Raw genomic sequence first — 24,614 nt, 5'->3', positions numbered from 1 at the left:
CCTGTATGACAACAGACTAGCAGACGAGCTATGATCTCATCGCGCCCTTAATCCTCCCTCCTCTCCATCCTCCCCCTTTCTCCTCTCCCACTCCCAGCCATTGTCTTGCTCGCTTCCCACTCCGTTTCCCCAATGTCCCCCCCCCCCGTCCCGCTACTTTTTCTTTTCTCAATTTCCCTGCTCGCCCCATCTCATCTTCGTTCATTCTTCTATTTCACTCCTAACTCCTTCACACCCCCCCTTCTCCCCTTCTTGCGTCACTTTCTTCTACCACCTGCCCCTCACTTGATGCACTCTCTCCAGTGTCCCAGGGCAGAGATTAGACGCACCCCTCTCATCAGCGCTCCACACACACACACACACACACACACACGTCTCTACATTATTGATGCAGATTGTGTGTGTATGTGTGTGTATTCGGTAATGGCTATCTGATGTCTCCCCCTGGGGCTGATGAGAGAGGAAAGGAGCCTGACAGAGGGAGTGTAGAGGTCAAAGACAAGGTGGCGGTTAAGGATAGGTCACCATCTATTCAGCTCTCCTTCACTCGGACACACAGATTTGGATACAAAAAAAAAAAAAAAAACAGATCAAGCAAGTCCAAAGGTGTCCTTAAAGCTGCCCTGGAAAATACAGTAGATGCTGTGTTCTCTATTCTCACTCTCGTACTCCCATTGCATCCGTAGTGGGCAAGGATGGTGTATGTGAACTGCCACCACTTCACAATGCTGACCTTTGTGGTCCAACGGCAAAGTCAAAGAGATCATTACACGCTCAGTGACTCACATTACTGCATGCGCTCATTTGGGTCGACTAAATTGTTGTTGTTTTCTTTTAATACCCTGGAACGTCTGAGGTCGAACGTGTTCTATCCTCATAGGATATAATAGAAGGAGAAAAGTCATTCTTAACTGTAATGTGTAGTGTAAAAAGAAGTTATTGTTTATTTTATTTATCGTTCATCGAGCTTAGTTGGTTCACTATAAGTGAATTTCTGTGAAGTAGCATTAATAAAGGGAATACTTTTTATGTGGAGCATAGAAGACCTGTTTATGACTGTTTCAATTCACATTTTTTTTCCATTATTAGAGCTCTAAACTAGCACCTTCATACTCATCTTTAACCTCCTATTATTCTTTGTTTACACCTCATTGCTAATGCAAAGGCTGTGGGATCATTGAAGGGACATGAGACGGCCACAGCTTTAAGCATACCAACAAGCTAACTAGTTAGCCTCTAATTCATTTATTCTAAACTTAAGGGTTTCAAACAGAGTGGGGAAGAAGGACAAAGTAAGAAGACAAAAAGTAAGAAGCATATGGTACCCATTATGTCAGTGTATGGTCATATCACCTCATACTTCGGTACGTGACAAAAAAAAACTTAAACTATATTAGGAAAGCAGGAAGTGAACAAATGTAACAGTTACTGATTGTAAAACTACCAGATGGAAGGGTAGGATTTAATAAGCTTTGCTTCTTCCTACTCCTTTTGGACATGTGGAACTGTGAACTGATTATGGGATGCATTCAATTGTTATCTGATGCATGTTCAAATGAAATAAAACCATTACCAAAACTTCCACAGTGAATAGGAAAACTTTTTTTTCCCACTTCATGCAGTGTCAAGGAGGAGAATGCAGACTGCCGTAATGGGTACGTGAATACATTTGCACCAAAACCTGACATTTACTTAATGTTCAGCGAGATTAAATTAAAAAAACTTGGCTGTCACCTTGTTTTTTGGCTTAAAACCGCATCAAACATGCTCTCTTCTATGTTGTTTTTGTATACGGGAAGAAGAAGCGGAAATTATGTGCATTGCGTCTTGACGTTCTCAGTGCGTCGCTGTTTTGAGTGGTTAGTGCGCAGACCTCACAGCTAGGAGACCAGGGTTCGATTCCACCCTTGGCCATCTATGTGTGGAGTTTGCATGTTTCTCCGGGTACTCCGGTTTCCTCCCACATTCCAAAAACATGCTAGGTTAATTGGCGACTCCAAATTGTCCATAGGTATGAATGTGAGTGTGAATGGTTGTTTGTCTATATGTGCCCTGTGATTGGCTGGTGACCAAAGACGCCTCTTGCCCAAAGACAGCTGGGATAGGCTCCAGCACCCTCGCAACCCTTGTGAGTAAAAGCGGTAGAAAATTAATGAATAATCAAGCACGGGTTATTATGAATATTGCCCTTAAACGGAATATTGACTGCATGTAAACATGGTGAGTCGACCATCTTTTTTAAATAAACAAGCAGTCATGCAAACTTCATCTTTTGATTAATTTTTATTGCAACCTCCCATGACGTCATGCACATCAATTTGACTTTTTTGTATTTCTTATTTGTGGTGTTGTCAGCCAGATAAGGTTTATAAGGTCCCAATAAGCAGTGCTTGTTTATTCCTCTTAGCCTGATTGGAGATTGGACCACCTACCGCTTGACTTGAGTGGTTGGCAAACATCAGGCAAGCCAGTAATTATTTGAACGTTTGATAGAATATAGCAATGGAAAACAGAATGTTTTGATGAAATCTTCCATATGACTGCATAGTGACCTACAGGCTTGACTCTTCACCGCCTCATTGGCCTCCTACAAGCTGCACATTTCTTCAGCGCTATTAAAATCCCGTCTGGAATCTGGAGATGGAAACAGTGTAGGCATCTTGTTCTACAAAGTGTTATTCGGATATTCAAAATCGTGCCATAGAATCCTGAGTAGGTGGTAATAGCGAGTGAGTCACGGTCTTCACAATTACACCCCTGTGCAGCCTGTTGTCAATAACATAAGCAGTGGAGAGCCCAAAGCGCACGCTTCTGTTGCCGTTATGTAAGATCCATCACCCCCCCCAAAAAAAATAAATAAATAAAAAATGAGTGTGCAGATTCATAAAAATCTGGCAGATGTGCCACCGACATGATTGTGTTATGCAAGCCACCAAATGGTTACGGGCAGGTTAAAGCGATTAGATTATCACAGTGATCCATCGCGCCTCAGGCTGTCATCCAGTAAATCCACTGACAGGCTCGGACATCTATAATCTGATGATTTGTCATTTTCATGTGTGGCTTAAACTTAGTTGTTCATGCAAAAGGCATGTGTTGTTCAAATGTGTTGTTCAGTTCCTATTCATTTAAAAGTTGAATTAATTTGGGCGGCACGGCATTTGAGTGGTTAGCGCGCAGACCTCACAGCTAGAAGACCAGGGTTCAATTCCACCCTCAGAGTTTGCATGTTCTCCCCGTGCATGCGTGGGTTTTCTCCGGGTACTCCGGTTTCCTCCCACATTCCAAAAACATGCTAGGTTAATTGGCGACTCCAAATTGTCCATAGGTATGAATGTGAGTGTGAATGGTTGTTTGTCTGTATGTGCCCTGTGATTGGCTGGCCACCAGTCCAGGGTGTACCTCGCCTCACGCCCGAAGACAGCTGGGATAGGCTCCAGCACCCACGCGACCCTCGTGAGGAAAAGCGGTAGAGAATGAATGTATTACAACAGGGCTGCACGGCGACCAAGTGGTTTGCGCGTAGGCCTCACAGCTAGGAGGTCCGAGTTCAATTCCACCCTCGGGCATCTCTGTGTGGACTTTGCATGTTCTCCCCGTGCATGCGTGGGTTTTCTTCGGGGACTCCGGTTTCCTCCCACATTCCAAAAAAACATGCTAGGTTAATTGGCGACTCCAAATTGTCCATAGGTATGAATGTGAGTGTGAATGGTTGTTTGTCTATATGTGCCCTGTGATTGGCTGGCCACCAGTCCAGTGTGTACCCCGCCTCTCGCCCGAATATAGCTGAGATAGGCTCCAGCACCCTTGCAACCCTTGTGAGAATAAGTGGTAGAAAATGAATGAATGATGTATTACAACATTGCAAGTATCAACAAATCTGGCAGACAATGGGACTCATTATTAAAATATGCATGGAAATCTGCATATGCCAGAAATCCGAAACTGTTCAGACCTAAAAATAAGTGTTGTTCTCACACATTCACGCCATTTGTGGTTTATAGATTCCATAGATCTTATTACATGATTTTACTTCACCACTTAAAATTTGTGTCACATTTTTGCCATGTGTCCAAAAAGTGCGTACGCCCACTATAAAGGGTCCATAGGTTATTTTTATAGCTAACATATTTGCCGCGGAAAACGGTGTACGCAACTTTTTGGCCCTTTTTATGTGTGTACGCAAACTTTATAGGTACATATGAGGTGTGTTAACAAGCCGAGTTACACACAGTCCCGTTATAATGTGTTTATGAGTGACGGCGACTAGATAGGGCCAAATTTTTTATTGGGGGTCGTTGATATCCAATTTAGATTCACACATGAAAACGGCCTGATTCTAATCTGATGACATCCAATTCAATCTGTTTTAGTTTTTCCATTTGCACATTTCCTCATGGAATCAGACATATTTGACATGGAAGTTCCACGCTTTAAGTACCACTGCGGGGCAAAGTGTACCTAAAAGCGGTGTGGTTTGGATCGGATAAATTGCTTACCTAAGCTGCGAGTGGAAACATGTCAAGAAAGGCAGAGGGAAAGGTTAGCGAGCAGGCGTTCATGTGCACCCTGAAATATGAATGAAGCCACTCTACCCCCCGAGCTTGACTAAGCTGCGCTCTTATGTGTGATCTATACTTGGCTAGACACTCGTAATCCTCTTTGCTCTTGTAGATTGCACTCACCTGAAACGGCTACAAAACTGCTGACTCTTATCGCATCCAACCTCAAAGAACTCCCCGACATTGTTGAAACTAAACGCAGCTTTTCTCATGTATGATTACTTCACAGTTATTTATCTTCCTGTCGACAGGGTTCGCCTTCCCAGACTGGGCCTACAAGCCGGAATCGAGCCCGGGATCCAGGCAAATCCAGCTGTGGCACTTTATCCTGGAGCTGCTGAGGAAAGAGGAGTACCATGATGTCATTGCCTGGCAGGGGGACTATGGCGAGTTCGTCATCAAGGACCCGGACGAGGTGGCCCGACTCTGGGGAGCCAGGAAGTGCAAACCCCAAATGAATTACGACAAACTGAGCAGAGCACTGAGGTAAAAATGTTATGAAAATTATACCTTTTGGTGTCATATTAGAATACAGTACTGACACGAATATTTATGGGGGGTCTCAAGATTCAGTTGGTGCCACATGACATTTCCTCAAGCGATTCAGCACTTTTCTTCCTGTCACTCACACATACCAGTAACCTGTGTCATCACTGTTGAGCAGCTAAGAAATATATTGCTTATTACAATCTTTTTTTTTGTCTTATATTGGGGTCAATACAGTATTCCACATGTTCCAACACACATTCTGCTCATTGGCTTGTTACTAGGGATCGACTGATATGGTTTGATATGATACCGATTTTTTTCCATCACCCTTAGCCGATGGCCGATTTTGCTTGGTCCGATATTTGTGGCCGACACTGCTTTTGATCCCTCAATTCACATGAAAAAATTATAATGATAACAAATATGGGCGGCACCGCGGTCTAGTGGTTAGTAGTTTATTTACAACATATTGCGCAACTGCAGGGTCTTGAGACACATGCTAACTCGCAAACTAGAGAGCTAGCGACCTAAACGGTAGCCTTCAAGTTATTTCCTTTAAACTTAAGTAACCAAAAACTTACCACTTCCACACGGATAGGGAGGATAACTATTAACAGTTATTTAAACATTAACATGAAGATTAATCAAACGTAATCATTTTTTCTGGGTACATGATACCATACAGCATCCATATCAAACTTGCGCGGGCCGCACTAACATTAAACTTTCATATCAAGGCGGGGGCCTCAGACTAGTGTCCTGCGGGCCACATTTGGCCCGCGGGCCGCTTGTTTGAGACCCCTGTGTTAGAGGATAATTAAAAATTGAAAACGTACCCTTGTTGTGATTCACGACAGTTGCGGTGTGGGAGGGGTACCGCGACTGCGTGTGTTGCAGGGTCCTCCGGCAACACAAAGCTGCCCGGTGGATGCCTGTCTGTAAATCATGCGGCAGAAAAATACATCGGCGAACCCACGCGTGTATTCGTTGATACCGATTCAAGTAAAGAATGCAAATATCGGCGTGATATATCGGCCGATGTATCGGTCGATCCTTACTTGTTACTATGACGCATAGGAACTAAACAATAGCCCAAAGATATGGTTAAAATCTTGTTGCACCCCCATTTTTTGTCCCTAAGTTCCTCTTGAATCTTCCTTCACCGCATTACCCAATGCCACTACAGAGACGTGAGAGACTTTTCCATCTCTACAGTCTAACCTGACTGGAAGCATTTCATTCGGACCCCACGCAGTCGCTTGTGCCTTTTTACACTTTGGCACTCATTCACCCCAGACATTCCATTAGTCATGTCTGTTTAAGTACAACCAAAAAGCAATGACCCAACCCTTGCGTGGCCACGTGGCTCACACAGTATTGACCTGTGTTAGCTTCGAGCTGTTGTGCCAAGTAAAACACTCAAGTGCTTGGGCCAGTCACACCTCAACACCTTTTGGGTGAAGTTTTCACTTCCACAAGCAGGCAGGCAGTGTAAGCCAAGTCTATTAGTCTGTTACAAAAGTGATTTGGCAGAGCTTTGTAATGAATTACATAGCTTTTAACTTTGTTTTAATCTCCTGTTCAGTTTTCATATGGGATACTGGTGGTATTGTGTTCATTTTAAAGCGTTAATTTTGTTACATTCTTTCAGCAATGTACATATGTTGCACTTTAAGGTCTCCACAATGCAGCCTCTCCTCTTCTTTATAATATAAAAAGTAATCTTCACTCACTAAATGTACAGCAAAAAAGGTCAGTAAGGATAATTCATAAAGCCGCCTACAGAGAACATACTAACTCCTTATTTCTGAAATCACAAATACTTAAACTTGCTGATAGAGTTAATCTTCAAACAGCTAAAATAATGCATGCTAAAAAAAATACTAAAAATAACCAATTACCTAAAATGTCATCCAATACTTTGGTACGTGACAAAAATAAAATAAAAAAACTTAAAACTGTATTAGGAAAGCAGGAAGTGAACAAATGTAACAGTTACTGATTGTAAAAGTACCAGATGGAGGGGTAGGATTTAATAAACTTTGCTTCTTCCTACTCCTTTTGGACATGTGGAACTGTGAACTGATTATGGGATGCATTCAATTGTACTCTGATACATATTCGAATGAAATAAAACCATTACTATTACCATTATAGTTACCTACCCCATAAAATTCACGGTTACCCATTTACAAAAACAAGTACAGTAACAGATTAATGGCTAGAAATGACCAGGATAAACTGGACACAGCATCATTGGACTCCACAGTCTCCACTTTGCAGCACTCACTGCCCTCAGTGTCCTCTTGGATAAATTACCTCTCCCTACCAATAGCTGTATCCTGAGAAGTAAATACAGTAGACCTCCATTCTACTCCATTGTTGTTAGTTCTTTGTTAGCTTTTCGTCTTCTAACTGATGTGTTCAGTGTGGCTTGGTTTTTTCCTTTTCAAGCGGTTTCCTCCCACATTCCAAAAACATGCTAGGTTAATTGGTGACTTCAAATTGTCCATAGGTATGAATGTGAGTGTGAATGGTTGTTTGTCTATATGTGCCCTGTGATTGGCTGGCGACCAGTCCAGGGTGTACTCCGCCTCTTGCCCGAATGCAGCTGGGATAGGCTCCAGCACCCCCGCGACCCTTGTGAGCATAAGTAGTCGAAAATGAATGAATGAATTAACTTTGGATTTAATATTATATTTGTCTGAAAAATAGTAGCACGGGCAATACAGTCAGTGTGTTTTTAACAAATGTTGTCCCTTTTGTGTAAAGTGGTTACAGAGAAGTGTTACATCATTTAGGAGTGTTGTGATTAAGCATCTGTTACAGAAGTGCACTTGTGGGACACACACACACACACACACATGTCCGTGCAATGTCAAGAGTCTGCATTTAGAATTCCTCAATTAGAGAGACAAAGAATGTGCGCCGTGGCCATGCCGATTATTTATAGCATGTCCATCCTCTCAAGCTGTGACAGATTTGAAGCTTAAGCTGCAGTAAGTGCTTAAATATAGCGAGTCTTAGTGCGCTCTGATGAACAGGCCTCAGAAGCCGCCTGTCAACTTAGCCACTGTCCATTTCTTCCTCCTTTCTTGTTTGGTCAGGTGCAGACGAACACAGCAAAGTCACCTCGGAGGGGGGGCTTAAAGCGACAAGGGCGGGCAACGAAACGCTCGCCACATAACGTGACACTGGTACTGCCCTCAAGTCTCAGAGTAGGATATGAATCCTTTTAAGGTGCACATCAATAGTAATGTGGCAAGAGGATTAGAGCCACTAAAGATTAATGAAGTAATAAAAAAAAGAGGCGCACATGTGTGCTTGTTAACATTACGCATATGTAACGAGCGAATGGAGGCCAGACCGACTTGTGTCCTTTTATGTGGAGGAAAACCTGAAGTCTGCAAATAATGGAACGCATGTGGCAATTAGCATCCTCACACCTATAATTCAAAAGGCTTTCATCTTTTGAAGTGTGCTTTTCATCTTCGATTATTATTCCCTTCCTGCTGTACACATGGCGGAATTTCTCTCTGCACCTTGATTTGTTTTTCGCTGCATTGTATGCGGACATGTGAGCGCAGGGCCGGCTTTTCTTCAAGGGGGGGCGAGCTCATTCTGTGCGTCATCTTGATCTCCCGCTCCCACAGCTGCTATGACATTCCCACTCCTGTTGAGAGGATTACACTTACACTTATATCTGGTTCGGCAGATATTCTGGACTATAGGGGCGGGCGTAATCATTGATTAATTAGTTAATTGATTGTTATTCTGTTTGTCAACAATCATCAGATTGTTGATTAATTGTATAACAAACACTGGTTCTGTTGATTCTGTCGTCGGTTCAATACAAAAACCTGCGTGGGTGTTTGTACTGGTTTGTGTCATTATAATGGTTGTTTTTGAGTTATTGCCCATTATTTTATCGGTCAATCACAGACTCGTCTGATAGCAGCACATAATCAGATTCAACGGATTGATGAACAAAGTTTCACTCACTAGGTTGTACCGTCTTCCTGTTTACATTCTTGCAACCATTAATGATGATGTGTTGTGTTGTTGTGATGCATTTTAGTCTTCGGAAAACAAACAATCAGAAAGGATTGAAGAAGCCAAAATCACAAATTCATTAATTCATTTTCTACCGCTTTTCCTCACGAGGGTCGCGGGGGGTGCTGGAGCCTATCCCAGCTGTCTTTGGGCGAGAGGTGGGGTACACCCTGGACTGGTCGCCAGCCAATCACAGGGCACATATAGACAAACAACCATTCACACTCACATTCATACCTATGGACAATTTGGAGTCGCCAATTAACCTAGCATGTTTTTGGAATGTGGGAGGAAACCGGAGTACCCGGATAAAACCCACACATGCACGGGGAGAACATGCAAACTCCACACAGAGATTGCAGAGGGTGGAATTGAACCCTAGTCTTCTAGCTGTGAGGTCTGCGCGCTAACCACTCAACCGCCGTGCCGCCCAAATTAATTCAACTTATAAATGAATAGGAACTGAACAACACATTTGTCCAATGTTGAATTACAAAAAAGATGTTGGTTAAACGTTACCTCACATATTTTCACATATGGACTAGCAATACGTAGCTTTTTTTAGAAGAAGGAAATGAGCGGCTGTCACTGTCACATGACCAGAAGGAAGCTTTGACGACAAGCCAACATAATACTGAAGTATTTCAAGTATCAGAACTTCAGTCGACATTCTCACAGTATTTTCATGTCTTACTCCCAAAATGATGTATGAATGAATGTATGAATTCCACTTTGTCGTAAGACTAGACATGCCTTGCAAAGCGGAAAACATGCGTCCGGTCTTCTTGTTTAGTGCGTCACATGGTTTCGTCTGCGTGTCTGTTAACAGCGCTACACATAGGTGCGCCTTGTGTATGACACCGTTTTCACTCAGTGATCTGTTCCGGTTTGGATGCAACTGTTTACTAATTGGGAAAGTGCGAACGCCAACATTTTTCAACGTGCCAAGAAGAAATCCCAGCAGTGTTAGCATGTGAACATTAGCATTACCCATTACAACCCCCCTTGCCTGATGAGACATGACAAAAATGTAATCAACTGGATTTTCTGTGTTGAATTTGAATTGCCGCCAAATGTACAATTTGGATGTGGTCCAGATTCAACTTGATTTGATTCTGCATACTAAGATTGAGTTTAGCCTGAAATCGGACAGGAATTTATAAAATGTTTGAATAAATATATAAAATGAACTGAGAAAGTAACATTCATACAAATACACAATCGCACATTAAAAGATAATAAACTGTATACTGTCGGAATTCTGTTTCCGGAAAAGGTTATCATTAAAACGATGACCACTTATATAATCCATTGTATGTTCACACTAGTAAAAAGTCCGTCATTCCCGGATCATGTCCCGCCTAAACTGATGCCAGTAAGTCGCAGCGAAAGCTTGACTTAATGAGCGCAATCACGCTAAGAGCTCCGAGCGCACCCTGGCCCAGAGGCGCACCGGCCCTCCCCGTCTTACGGTCATCAGCCCGCATCGTTTCCTGCATGGTGGTCAGAGGTCATTGGGGGGGGGTTGGCTTCCGTGCACAGCTGGCAAAGATTAACAACCCAACACGTGTGCACGTTCACATTCACAAGCGCACCATTGTACCGGGCCCTCAGCCATGCATGCATGAAGGCGTTCACACGTTTGGTGAATTCACCACCACTGAGGATGACAAATAATTAATTAATTAAATGATGTTTGCATGTTGCATGCATACAATGTGAGTGAATGGTTGTTGGGCGTACACCACTTCTTGACTTTGCGAACCTAATGAGTAGAAGTAACGGTTCTTTAAAATCACAGTTGTGTACATTAAGAATAGAAATGCAAAGCAATCCTAACAATGGGGATAAGTGGTATAGAAAACAGATGGTTGGAAGTCTGACACAAAGTGTGGTGTGATGTTGCCATTCTTCCTTCTTCTGATTCCCTTGTTGTTTCTCGCTTTAACTAAAACGGATGCACACATTGGCTTAACCGCAGTGACCACATCCACACAACAGACTGCAGGAAATGCTAAAATCATGCAGTCTGTAGTTTGTAGTAGTCTTGGGTAAGACTGGGCCGCATCAGGTTTTCCAAAAAAAAAACCCAAAAAAACGCATTTATTAAAAACAGAAAAATTCAAAAAACTTTGCTTTGGTTCCAATTTTCTACAATAAAAGCTCTGATAAAACATTCCACTGTTCTCAAATATCTTACTTTTTATTTTTCTACACCAAATAAGATGAAAAATAAATAAACAAATCAAGAATAAAGACAATCAATCAATCAGTAATAAATAAATATAATAATAATAATAATAATAATAAAACGGCAAATAATAAAAACTTAAGAAACCACATATAGTTGGTGGGTAGACAAATTATTTTTTTCAGATTAAAATGAACAAAGCATTATTAGAGCCCTGTAGACATGACAAAACACGACTATAGTCACATTTATACTCTTTTTATTTACAACATATTGCGCAACTGCAGGGTCTTGAGACACATGCTAACTCGCAAACTAGAGAGCTAGCGACCTAAACGGTAGCCTTCAAGTTATTTCCTTTAAACTTAAGTAGCCAAAAACTTACCACTTCCACATGGATAGGGAGGATAACTATTAACAGTTATTTAACCTTTAACATGAACATTAATCAAACGTAATAATTTTTTCTGGGTACATGATACCATACAGCATCCATATCAAACTTGCGCGGGCCGCACTAACATTAAACTTTCATATCACGGGCCGCGTGTTTGAGACCCCTGCTGTAGTCAGTCATGTCGCTTCGCTTCATGGGTCAAAAAGGCCGCCACGGCAGCTCATTGTGTGGAAGCACCCAGAGAGAAAGTTCATGGCTGCAGTGTACAACCGTGTGGTAGTCAGCCACCCATTGTTGCATGTTTGCTTTGTGTCGTATGTATATCATTGTCCGCCGTATGAATAAGACTTTTGTCGTGTGTTCTGCGAGGGAGGAGGAACACGCATACAAACACGCACAGTACATATTAACATTCGCAGAGAGTGTGACCGCCCTAATCGGACCCCTCGCCGGGCTCACTCGACCCCCCCTGCCCGCCCGCCCTTCTTCACAACCCACTCGCGCGGAACAGAACATGTGACACCTTGACTAATCACACCATACACCTAGCCCACATCCACAGCTACACACGTTTCTTTTGGTAAACAACACTCATTCCTGCTGACTCACACATGAAACACTCACATGTTCATTTTGGACACACACATCCTTTAGTAACTCACAACCCAGGTATGTGTGTGTGTGTGTGTATGTGTGACGCTGACAAAAGAGGCAGAAAATAAACACAGGCTCACATGGGAGTATTGTAATCCCGACTTCCTGTCATAGTCAGCGCCTGTTTACGGCACAACAATGGGAAAGGCACACTCTTTGTGCGTTTGAGGTACACTCATACATGTTGCATGTGTTACAAAGGATATGGTGTAAAAAAAAATATTTCAATATTTATATTTTTTACAGCCATTGATAAAGAAAAGAAATCTAAACGTTCCTATTCGCAGCCTGTTAGCATGGAAACCAGACCAGGAAGTCGTTGTCCACCAGCTTTGTCACCTGTCTATGATGTCATCAGCAGTTGAATATGTAGTTCTTTGCTAGCTACCACAGTTACACCATGTCTATGAAAGAAAGTTGCAAGGGCCAGCATTTTGATGTAGAAAGTGAGAAACAGGATAGAATTCAAGAAATAACACTAACATGGCATCTGTTTGGATTTTAACGTCTTTGTCAACAATCAAGTCTTCAATAATGTCAGGTCAAGTTTATTTATATGGCATAAAAGTGCCTCAGCCGGCAATAATTGACGACATCCCCAGATCTGAACCCTCATCCCGTAAGGAAAAACTCAAAACCTACTGTACATATAAAACATACAAAAACAAGACCAATGAGATTGTAGTTATTACAATTGTGTGTCACTGTCATTATGTTTGCTATCATGGTTTATATCTACATTACTACTATTACCACTGGTATGTTTGGCTGTTCCATTTCAGTGATATTACTGTGGCTTTTTAATACTTTGTCCTCTCCATTGTGATCCTTTATAAACATCATTGACATTTGCTGATGTACTCATTTTCTGTTATTGTCATAGTAATTGGTCTTGTTGCTGTTTTTTTGTCTCTTTTTGTATTTTTTTGTATTTTTCTTTTCCATCCCCTCCTGCTCCCGCTCCAAATTTGCATCAACTAAAGCCAAGTAATACTCCATATAACCGGAAAAGTGGCATTTTGATCAATAATGCTATCTGCTCCAATGGCTGAACAGGACAAAAAAAATATTAACAATCTAAGCACATGCAGAATTAGTCTTTGTCCTCATAACAGTTTTGTGTCACATGGGATGCCCAATTTCCTTCAACCTGACAAAGCAGCTGGATATAAATATACACCGATGTGCTTCTCTACTTGCTTTGATCATCATGTTTTTGGACCACAGCCGGCCTATGTAATCACAGCTTTAATCCGCAGCCTAGAATCACTCCAGACTCCATAGAACATTTCTCTCCTGTTTCCCCTGAAGGCTTTACTTACATCCACATTCAAATTGATTGTTCAATCTGCTCTTTTAGGTAAACAGAGCAGGATGAAGCTGTATTTCTGGTGTGATAAGCTTTGTAAAAGGGGAGGGGCACCTGTGGGATCCATCATGGTCGATTTGACCGTATGTATGTCGGGTATACGGTAAAGGTGTGTGCTGCTAAACACAGGCACTCCAAGAATCTCTTTTTTCTCTTTTGAAGTGAGTTCAAATGCTCTTCAAAGAGCGTCTGCCCGTATGATGGCGCAGGGTGGGGGGCGCTTGCTGGAGTGGGGGGACCGGTTTGGGGGGGTTCACTGAGAGAGTGAGAGCGGATGACCATGTGCTCCAAAACATGGCCTCGGGCGCCACAGCTTGGATTACACCAAATTGTCTGGTTTGTACTATACATTTCAGTACTCTGTGGATGTACCTGTACTAAACAGCTTTTATACTAATAAATAGTGTTGTGGCTGTCTCACATAAAGTATGAATAGTACTCCAAATAGTGTCAATTTCTGCTATAAAAAAAACATGTTTGCCAGAAGTGATGATGCGCATGAATGAAAAGCATGTATCTCCAAATTTGGTGTGTTTCTTCTTTAATCTAAAAAAAAAAAAAAAAAAAAAAATCACTGTCCAATGAGAACTACATATTATGCAACCTCCATTTGTTCCAGCGGGTCAGACTCTAACCGAGATGTACTATAACCAAATAAATTTTTCTAATGAGAAATTCTGCAAATCCAAATATTCCTTTCAAGACACACATAAATATGAACAAAAAGCAGTTATTTGTTTTTATAGTTTTACAATTATAGATTTAAATGCAGTTTCCATGCTAACACACTGCTCACAGAAACACTTTTTGATGACTCTAACTTGGAAATGTACACAAACCAAGGTATAATTTGTGTGTACTTAAACTGAAAAATCTGCTAAGCAAGGTTGAATTATATCTTCAAATATTGGGAGTTTGGATTTCTTCTGTCAGGTGTGACATTTCTGTTCCTTGAAAATCATATATCGCCAAACTTTTTCACTCAAAAAACTTAGAAAGAAACAGCAACAGTAAGCCAACAAACTTGTTTTTTGAGGTAAAATTTGGAGATGTGTGCTTTGCATCGGGGCTGTCTAATTTGTCTAACTAGCATGTATCTCCAAATTGTTTGTGTTTTGGCTTGCTGGCTGATCGGCAAACACATTTTCTGGCTGACAATTTGGAGATACAACAATTAGTAATCAGACATACCACTCACACAATAGCATTGACAGCTATTATACTTCCTGTGCTGGCTAACAACCGGTGTAGAATATTACTGTATTGCCGCCCTTTGTAGTTAATGAGAGACTCACAATTCACTTCAGTCACTTTATTAACAAGTAGAGAACATTCACACAGGAGCTGCTCTCTGCAACAATTCACACCAGTCACTCGCACCACCTCTGTAGGACTCACACAACAAGTCAGAGATACTTTATTAAACCACACACCTCGTCTTCTGAATGCATTTATATTTTTGTTCATTTGGTTATTATTGTGCTTGAAAATGCTTAATTTCCTGCCACAATATTGTAGATTGATTGTCTCTCGCTCACTATATAGAGGTTCTCAGAAATCAGTTGTGATATGTAGTTTTATTGTCAATTGGTGGGAGAAATTACAGTGTGGAAGTGGTTAGAAGAAGCCTAACTGGTTAGCTTGCTAGATAGCTGACTTGCCAGCAGTCATCTGAAGCATAATAGTTAAGCAATGTGTTGTAAACTATGAATAATAGGCGTGTAAAGGTGACTATAGGGGTGTTATTTAATGTCCACAGGCTCTAATAATGTTAAAAACCGTATTTAGAAAGTTTTCTATGCTCTAACAACAATAATATTCCATTCATTAACATTGAATCCTGTATTAAGCAAATTATTTAAATATGTAAATATGCATTTTTATGCAAGGGACTACTGTACATGCCCCATAGATGGTATTCTGTTTGTGCGGTGATGTTTTTTAGAATGTGATAACATTGTTGGCTTTATAATTGACAGTGTTTACATGGAGCAGCTTGTTGACCTTCACTGTTGCAGATGTGTTGTTGCTTTAAACCGTGGAGGAGTTTTAATGAGTCAAAAGCGACAGCATAACAAGTCAAAGTCAGCGCAAAACAGGAGTTATGTGTAAAAGTCCTAATAAGAGAAGGGGGGGGGGGGGGGTAAAGTGCAACATCTCCCACTCCCAGACACACACACTCGACTATCATTCAGCGTAATGATAGTCAATGGGTGCCGATTAACTCGCCTACATATAGCCCGTCTTTGTGCGCCTGGACTTAACTCATACCAGCAGAGTGCCACATGTTGCATGGTGGCGTTATCAAAGCATGCTGACTCATTACAGCCTTTGGTTGATGCTCTTTATCACTCACTGCGTCTCCCAGAGCGCGTGAGGGTTTGGCGGCCGGGGATCTAGAGGTTACATAAAGTGGATGTGGATCTCGGGAAGAAAAGCTAAAGAGAGATGTTACATAAAGAGCTGTAGCTGGACAAAGGTTAATAAAAATGCAGCCTTCAACTGTGGGCAATCGCCATGGGAGAGAGAGAGAGAGAGAGAGAGAGAGAGAGAGGAGGGAGGAAAAAAAATACAGAATGGATGTTACATAAACAAATAAAGATTGTACAAATTATTGGTGGCTTTTCTTTGGTGTTATATAAAAAGATGATTTTCATCCAGCAACATAAAACTGGAATGTTTTGTGGCGTGGAGACATCATGCGACAACACCGGATCACCACAAATAAACATTTACAGTCCACAAATACTCAAAATAACCTCCCATGACTAGAAGAGTCGACTTGTGACCTGCTAATTGTTTGCTACCTGCTTTCTTTTCATCCGTACTCTTCTGTGGTTTGCACCCACACTGTCAAATCCGCCTTTAGCAGATTTATGCTACTTAAAGCGTGTCTTTTTAATAGTGTTGTGTGCAATCTTGGTTAATGCAGATTCACATTAGGTGCCTAACTTAAAAATAAACTGTTTCCAGCTCCAGTCTTCAGTTAGGGTGGGATAGCCTATCGATATGACAAATATCGCATGACTCTTGTGATACAATATCAATACACTTGCATCAAACATCAATATTTTCCTTAAATAGCAGGCGCCTATTTGACTTCTTTGAGTCAATACTCCAAGATCGTGTGTTTTAAAAATATTTATTATTTATTTTCTTGTATTTATTGTAACATTGACATTCATTCATTCATTCATTCATTTTCTACCGCTTTTCCTCACGAGGGTCGCGGGGGTTGCTGGAGCCTATCCCAGCTGTCTTCGGGCGAGAAGCGGGGTACACCCTGGACTGGTCACCAGTCAATCACAGGGCACATATAGACAAACAACCATTCACACTCACATTCATACCTATGGACAATTTGGAGTCGCCTCAGAGCTAGGAGACCAGGGTTCGATTCCACCCCCGGCCATCTCTGTGTGGAGTTTGCATGTTCTCCCCGTGCATGCGTGGGTTTTCTCCGGGTACTCCGGTTTCCTCCCACATTCCAAAAACATGCTAGGTTAATTGGCGACTCCAAATTGTCCATAGGTATGATTGTGAGTGTGAATGGTTGTTTGTCTATATGTGCCCTGTGATTGGCTGGCGACCAGTCCAGGGTGTTTACCCCGCCTCTCGCCCAAAGACAGCTGGGATAGGCTCCAGCATCCCCGCAACCCTCGTGAGGAAAAGCTGTAGAAAATGAATGAATGAATCATGATTGAATTCCTTCTTTAGTTACACGGTAACTCAACTTCACAATTGCTTTACTGTGATTCCCTCCCTTAATCTTCACTCTGCTCCTTTTTTAGATACTACTACAACAAGAGGATCCTCCACAAGACCAAAGGCAAGAGGTTCACCTACAAGTTCAACTTCAATAAGTTAGTGTTGGTCAACTACCCCTTCATCGATATGGGCTCCACTGGTAAGACGTCATAGTGTAGTAGTGTGTTTACGTGCCTCTTAATCCCACAATATGATGCAGTGATTATGTTGGATTAAACTGGAAATCTTTTGTTTTTCACTATTCTCTCCCTCTCGCTCGCTCTCTCCATTGCTCCAGGAAATGGAGTCCCTCAGAGTGCCCCGCCTGTCCCAACCGGTGCAGGGACCCACTTTCGTTTCCCCTCATCCGCGCCCTCGGAAGTCCTCTCCCCGAACGAGGACCTACGCAGCCCAGGAGGCCTGTACAGCTCAGTAACCCGTCGGGTGGCACGTGGCTCTGTGAGCGACTGCAGCGACGGCACCTCCGTCAATTCTGAGATAGAGGATGGTAATACAGGAGGTGGGGAGGAGAGAGGAGAGAGGGTAGTGAGTGGAGGAGGAGGAGGCTACAGGAGTATCATCCATCCCCGCTTGACTCATGAATCTCTGTTCCGTATCTACGGAGGAGCCGGCAACCCTGGCGGTCACCCGGGCTCCCGTGGTCCCGCCGGTCACCGTATCCACCCTGAGCCTTTGTCCCCCTTCCCTGTGTCCCCCCTGCCTGGGCCAGGTGGAGCAGGGCTCCTGGCGCCCCCTCTCTCCCCAGCACTCAGCATGGCCCCCACATCTCATCTCTACACTCCGTCGCCGACTCTGTCCCCCATGCTGGGCTCTCACTTCTCCTTCAACCCAGAGGACATGAAGCGCTACCTGCAGGCCCACACCCAATCGGTGTACAACTACGGGCTCAGCCCCCGAGCATTCCTACAGTACCCCAACATTGTCATCCCTCAGCCTCAACGGCCCGCCGCCGACAAGGTGGGCCTGAGCAGCGACCGAGCAGCGGCGGTGGGAGAAAGGGGAGGCGAGCGGCACCACCACACCCCTATGTCTCTCCCCACCCACCACCACCACCCACATCCGCCTCACTCCGCCCATCCTCACCCACATTCGCACCCCATGCACCACGCACTCCACCTGGGTGAGGAGCCCCCACACATGTCGCCCTTCAAGTTCAAACTGCAGCCACCGCCGCTGGGGCGGAAGCAGAGAGATGGACAGAGCAAAGCCAGACAGAGCTCGCTCTCCTCAGGATCGGGATCCGGGTCCATGTCGTCCACCTCTGGACTCGGCTCCTCGCTGTCGTTTGGCAGCGACCTGAGTTCTGCAAGTGGCTCTGGCCTCATTTCTGCGTCCTCCTCAACGCAGTCCCTCAACAGTGCGGGCCTTCCCAAGATCAAGGTGAGTACTACACACCCAGATTAGCATGTTAGGATTTCTGGGTCTGGTACTCAAATGTGATTTGATTGTCCAGGTGGAACCCATCTCCGACATTGAGTCAGAGGAAGAGGTAGAGGTGACTGACATCAGTGATGAAGACCCTGACGAACGAGATGAAGACTTTGAGCTCTTCGCACCTCGCCTCTCCGGAGCCTCAAACCACCACCACCACCACCATCACCTTTCTAACGGCTCAGACGCCCACCCCCTTACATCCCATCCGGATGAGGACCTGGATGAAGATGTCTTCAAAGCCCCTGCCCCTCCTCCACCAGGCCTCATGCCCTTCTTCACCTCGCAGCACGGATACTCCAACGCTCACCGCGGGCCACCCGCCCTAAAAACAGAGCCCAGCGAGCCGGCAGACGGGAGCCCTCCCCCGCCTCAAACGGCAGCGCACCACACCAAGTGCATACCCCTCAAGCTGCGCTTCAAAAGACGCTGGAGCGAAGACCAGCGCATGGAGGCGTCGCAGGAAGAGTCGGATGACAAGAAAGTTCGGCCACAGGAGCAGATGGAAAGTAAAAGTAACGGGCGTATGGAAATGAAAGACGAGGGGAACGCAGTCGGGGAGGGTGACAGCCCCTCTCCGTTGGTGTACGAGAGCTCCTTAGCCACACGTTTGGCCTCGCATCGGAAGGTGAGCGCCGAGCTCCATCGTGCTACGGCGCAGCTGTCTCTGGAGAACAAAGACTGCTGATTGGACGGCGGGACACACAAGGATCTCCAAGATCTTAAAAAAAACACTTGCTCTGTCATTCTTCTTACATACAAGATTCCCTGAATTCTACACCTTTGTACACCTCAAAAACCGCCTTACGATGACCAGATCCCCCTAACAACAAGTTCTCGGATCGGGACGCCCATTTGGGAGGAAGGATACGGAGATTCAGCCATCCCAGGCACTGTAAAGCCGTCTTTTCCACTTAGCAGTAACGGTTCACTTCAGCTCGCCATAATATGTTGTGGAGCGACCCACATCTGGATTTTTTTGTGTATGTGTAGGTAGCTAGCTAGCTAGCTAACACCAAGTTCTGATTCTTATGTGTCTAGGTTCCACTCTTTAGGGACTACACAGAAAACCCTTTACCACTCTTAACAACGGAAAAGCCAGAATCCCGACGTTCCAAACCGAACTGAAGTGAGCAGCGTCAACTCGGTGGAGAACGGCATGAACTAGGCTGCAATCCGAGACAGAGACTCCCTTCAAGGATCTTTACCTCCCACCTAAGGCCAGTGAAGCTCTAAAGTGCAGCTCCCGTCTTTGGAAAAAAACCAAGCCCCCTTATCTGTCATTTTTCCTCAGGGGACCCGTTTTTCCCTTTAACCTGTACCCACCCACCGCCTCCCTTAAACCTGCGATGATGCTACCACATGTGAATAGAGGACTTTGACAAGTGCCTGTATTTACAACTCCTCAGCTCCAGATGCGGGACTTGTATATCAATAGGGAATGAAAAGGAATGTGGGTCTTCAAGACTGGAGGGGTGGGGCTTGTTGGGTGCCGACATCTCTTAAAAAACCCCCCGGCCCCGCTCCACTCAGGGAAGCCTGTCGCTGTATGTTTATCGGACTCGTGTACAAAAAAAAACAACAAAAGACCCAGCTGTGAAATGGACTCGGTGGTTTTCAGAGCTCCCTTCCCTGCTTTGTCCTTCCCGTATCTTTTTTTTTTTGCGGACCACTGAGAAAATCCAAAAATCCAAGCCCAAGCAGCACAGAAGCCGTCTTCACCAGCCTAAGCTTGTCTAACAATCATAGCAACACGCTATCGTGTTCAAGTCGACCAGCAAATCACACACAAACATGCAACGACACTGCCTGTGGCTCTTTGACACGCCCTCCCCCTTTCGCTCTTTCTCTCGTAGAAGCTTGAGAAACATAAAGAAAACCAAGCAGCATCAAACCTGCTAAGCTAAGTTGACACATTGAAGACCCCTGGTCTAACAACATCTCAAGAATGTTGCATTTTGTTTGAAAGGTAATAGTTGCTTATAGTTGTCCCTCACTCTATCGTGGTTTTTCCATCAAATTATTATATTATTATTATTTCATTTTGGTCCCCAGGCATCAGTAATTGACAACACATGACATTGTATTACATTACCATCACATTGCATGGAGTCATGTCTGACATGACAGATTGAAAAACAGGTGCTCCTCCCATTCCGTGTGGAAGTGGTAAGTTTTTAGCTTCATACTATGTTCTTCTTCCCCATTCTTTTTAAATCTCTTTAAGTTTAGAATACATAAATTGGAGGCTAGCTAGTTAGCTTGATACACTGCTATGCACAAAGAATAATAGGAGTGTAAAGGTGACTATAGGGGTGCTATTCAATATATGCAGGGCTCTAACAATTTTAAAGAAAAGCATTTATTTACAAAGTCATAAAAGGATTTTCTATGCTCTGACTGTGAAAATATATAATTTATTAATATTGAATCCTACTTTGTGGAAATTCACTAATTGCTGTCATGTCTGGAACCAATTAACCACGATAAACGAGGGACGACTGTATTTCTTGTTATTTGGCTTCACACAAGCATTTCTGGTGTAGTAATGCCGCATGCTTGTGTTCGATTTTAGTGTGAAACGAAGCCAAAACCGTTTTTGCAATTGACTCACTGTGGCGACTACTGACAGGGGAAAATCTGATTGGTTGCCCAAATTTGCCCTCCCCACACTTAAGTCTTTTGTGGCTCTTGTCATCTTTGCAGACCACATGAGTGACACATGCGTGTGTGACAGGAAGAGATTTGGATTTTTAGCGATCTTGTCTTTGATCTTAGCAGTTCCTATCAGGTCCTATCAGTCCTCCACGGCCCGAGTCATCGTTCTTGGCCGTACAAATATGTGTGTAGTAGAGCTTGGTGTGTCTTTCCGGGACCAGGACCAGTTCACATAGTGATCCAAAGTTCACAGCAGGTCAGGACAGAAGGTTAAAGGGGAGAGCGAAAGAGAGAGAGAGAGCAAGGTGTTAAGGAGTTAATCATTAGTCTATCCTCCAATACACTCTGCTCATTCTATGCACACATACAGTACATAGAGTACATACAGCATACAGTCAGGTCAAAATGGGGTAAATACATTTATAGCGCCTCCTATGGGTTGTGGTTAAAATACTTTAGAATGCAATGATGTGACCGCTTATCCTTGCAGTGGGTGCTGGAGCCTATCCCAGCTGTCTTCGGGTGAGAGGTGGGGTACACCCTGGACTGGTCGCCAGCCAATCACAGGGCACATATAGACAAACAACCATTCACACTCACATTCATACCTATGGACAATTTGGAATCGCCAATTAACCTAGCATGTTTTTGAAATGTGGGAGGAAACCGGAGTACCCGGAGAAAACCCACGCATGCACGGGGGAGAATGTGCAAACTCCACACCGAGGGTTGAATTGAACTCGGGTGTCCAAGCTGTGTGACTTGCGTGCTAACCATTGGGTTAGCTAACTGCATTCATTCACCTATGGACAATTTGGAGTTACCAATTAACCTAGCATGTTTTTGGAATGTGGGAGGAAACCGGAGTACCCGGAGAAAACCCACGCATGCACGGGGGAGAACATGCAAACTCCACACAGAGATGGCCGAGGGTGGAATTGAACTTGGGTCTCCTAGCTGTGAGGCCTGAGCGCTAACCACTAGGTCACCGTGCAACCAATCCTTTAGAAATTCAGTACACACCTTTTAGAGAACCGACACGCTGACTTGTGTGTAAAATGTGTGGACATCAATCAAAACATTGCGATCGGGCTTGGCAGCTGATTGTCCACTGAACCTTTGTTATACCTAAGATGAATTCCATGTATGCCACCATTAGCATGTATTCTAAAGCATTTTGACCACAACCCATAGGGGCACCACAAATATCACTGACACTGTGGGGGGGGGGGATCACACCATATTTGACAGTGTCCCAGTCCAGACAGCTCTATAGATGGACGGCCTCCGGGTAGTCTGTGTAGCTCAGCTGATCGATTTACTCATCAGATCACACACACACACACACACACACACACTCCGTCTGTATGTAACTAACTGCTGCCTTATTACTGACTTTTTTCCTACCCTAGTCCAAAAAAAAACAGCACAAACAAGAGAATAAAGTTTTCTTGGTTTATTTTTCTGATGTTAATATTGCTCTCAAAGCCCCCCCCACCCCCCCCACCCCTCACCCCCATACCCTATTTGGCATTATTATTACTACTACTATTATTACTTTTTATGTTGTGTACATCACCTCTCCCTCTTCACTTTTTACTGTTGTAATATAACAAAAAATGTGTAATTATTCATTTGGAAAGCAGAGAAGTTTCATCTTTTTTTTTTTTCATTTTAATTTTATTATCCTTTTTTTCCTTTTGTGGCTCTTGTATATTTTCCTCCTCGGGGCAAATAAGATCATTTTGAAAGAAAAGACTGCGTATTGTTTGTAAAAAAAAATGTCCTATCTTCTTTCACCTCGTCTCCCCCGAGCTGTTACGTAACACTCCGATGGAGAGATGAGAGTTAATACTGTGACGTAACATCGCATTTCTACCCCCTACGCCCCCCCCACACCCCCACCCCTCCCATGAGTTGTTTATTTTTTTTCCCTCCCTTTGCCCAAACTTGTAATTAAGTTGTAATCAGGGTTAATTAAAACCAGTTAAAATCCAAAACATTGGTTATTACTGTTTGTTTACGTCTGCTTGTCTTGGCTTGCGTTGTCGTTCTTATTGCTGTTGGTGTTACTGTTATTCCTCCGCAGTCAGACAATGTTTATAAACAAACAGATTAACCCCTCACCTCTTTATTTACATATACGCTACTGCTTTGTTTCATAACAATGCTCTTAAGGGGTATAATGATAATACCAATAAATACCTGCTTTTCAGTACGAAGCAGGCTTCGCTACACATCTTAAATTACAGCTATGCCGACTGTCAGTCATCTCGAGACGTTGGATCTGTAAGTTTGATCATTTTGTTTTTATTCAGCAAATTTGCTCTAGCAGGATGTCATTGTTAAAATATGTAATGTTAGCACTGTAGCGGACATAGACAAGAGAGTATTAGCGCCACATTGGGAAAAAAAATTAAAGTCATAAATTTACGAGAAAAATTTGCAATATTACGATAATTAAATTATAAATTGATGTTTTAGGCTTTAGGCAAGCGTGGCATCAAAACGTCAAAAACGGAGCAGCTTTCCTTACCCCGACCCCTCCACTTGTCCAAGGTGAAAGGTCACATAAGTCCTCCCTTTTCACAGCTGTCTCAGACAATGCCCCGAACATAAAGTTGTTTTTTTTTCTCGTAAATGTATTATGATGAAGTCCGATTATTTTCTTTCGTAAGAGCCATTGCCTGAGACAGCTGGGGGGAATTTATGTGACCTTTGGCCTCAGGTAAAGGTAGCATTACGACTTATTTTGTAAACGTACAGCTTTATTCTGATAAATTTACAACTTTTTTTTTTTTCTCGTAAGTGTATTATGATAAAGTCGTAATCTCCGATTATTTTCTGTCGTAAGAGCCATTGCCTGAGACAGCTGGGGGGAACTTATGTGACCTTTGGCCTCAGGCAAATGTAGCATTACGACTTATTTTGTAAACGTACAGCTTTATTCTGAAAAAAATTAACAACTTTTTTTTTTTAGTTTTTTTCTCACAAATATATTATGATAAAGTCGTAATCTCCGATTATTTTGTGTCGTAACAG

General features: G+C 43.3%; 1 protein-coding gene across 1 annotated transcript in view; it reads left to right on the top strand.

Annotated features, from left to right (window-relative positions):
* The window catches only part of erfl3 (Ets2 repressor factor like 3), a 64,830-nt gene extending 40,527 nt beyond the window's left edge, over nt 1-24,303 (top strand). Inside the window, exons 2-5 of the mRNA XM_058052871.1 lie at nt 4,814-5,048; nt 17,507-17,622; nt 17,761-18,863; nt 18,937-24,303. Of these exons, the coding sequence (XP_057908854.1) occupies nt 4,814-5,048; nt 17,507-17,622; nt 17,761-18,863; nt 18,937-19,602 (2,120 nt within the window). The 3' untranslated portion in view covers nt 19,603-24,303. The remainder of the gene's footprint in view (nt 1-4,813; nt 5,049-17,506; nt 17,623-17,760; nt 18,864-18,936) is intronic.
* The last annotated feature ends 311 nt before the right edge of the window (nt 24,304-24,614 follow it).

The sequence above is a fragment of the Doryrhamphus excisus genome, chromosome 17 (genome assembly GCF_030265055.1).
Source record: "Doryrhamphus excisus isolate RoL2022-K1 chromosome 17, RoL_Dexc_1.0, whole genome shotgun sequence".
Lineage (NCBI taxonomy): Eukaryota > Metazoa > Chordata > Actinopteri > Syngnathiformes > Syngnathidae > Doryrhamphus > Doryrhamphus excisus.
This window is presented reverse-complemented; position numbering and strand designations above follow the sequence as displayed.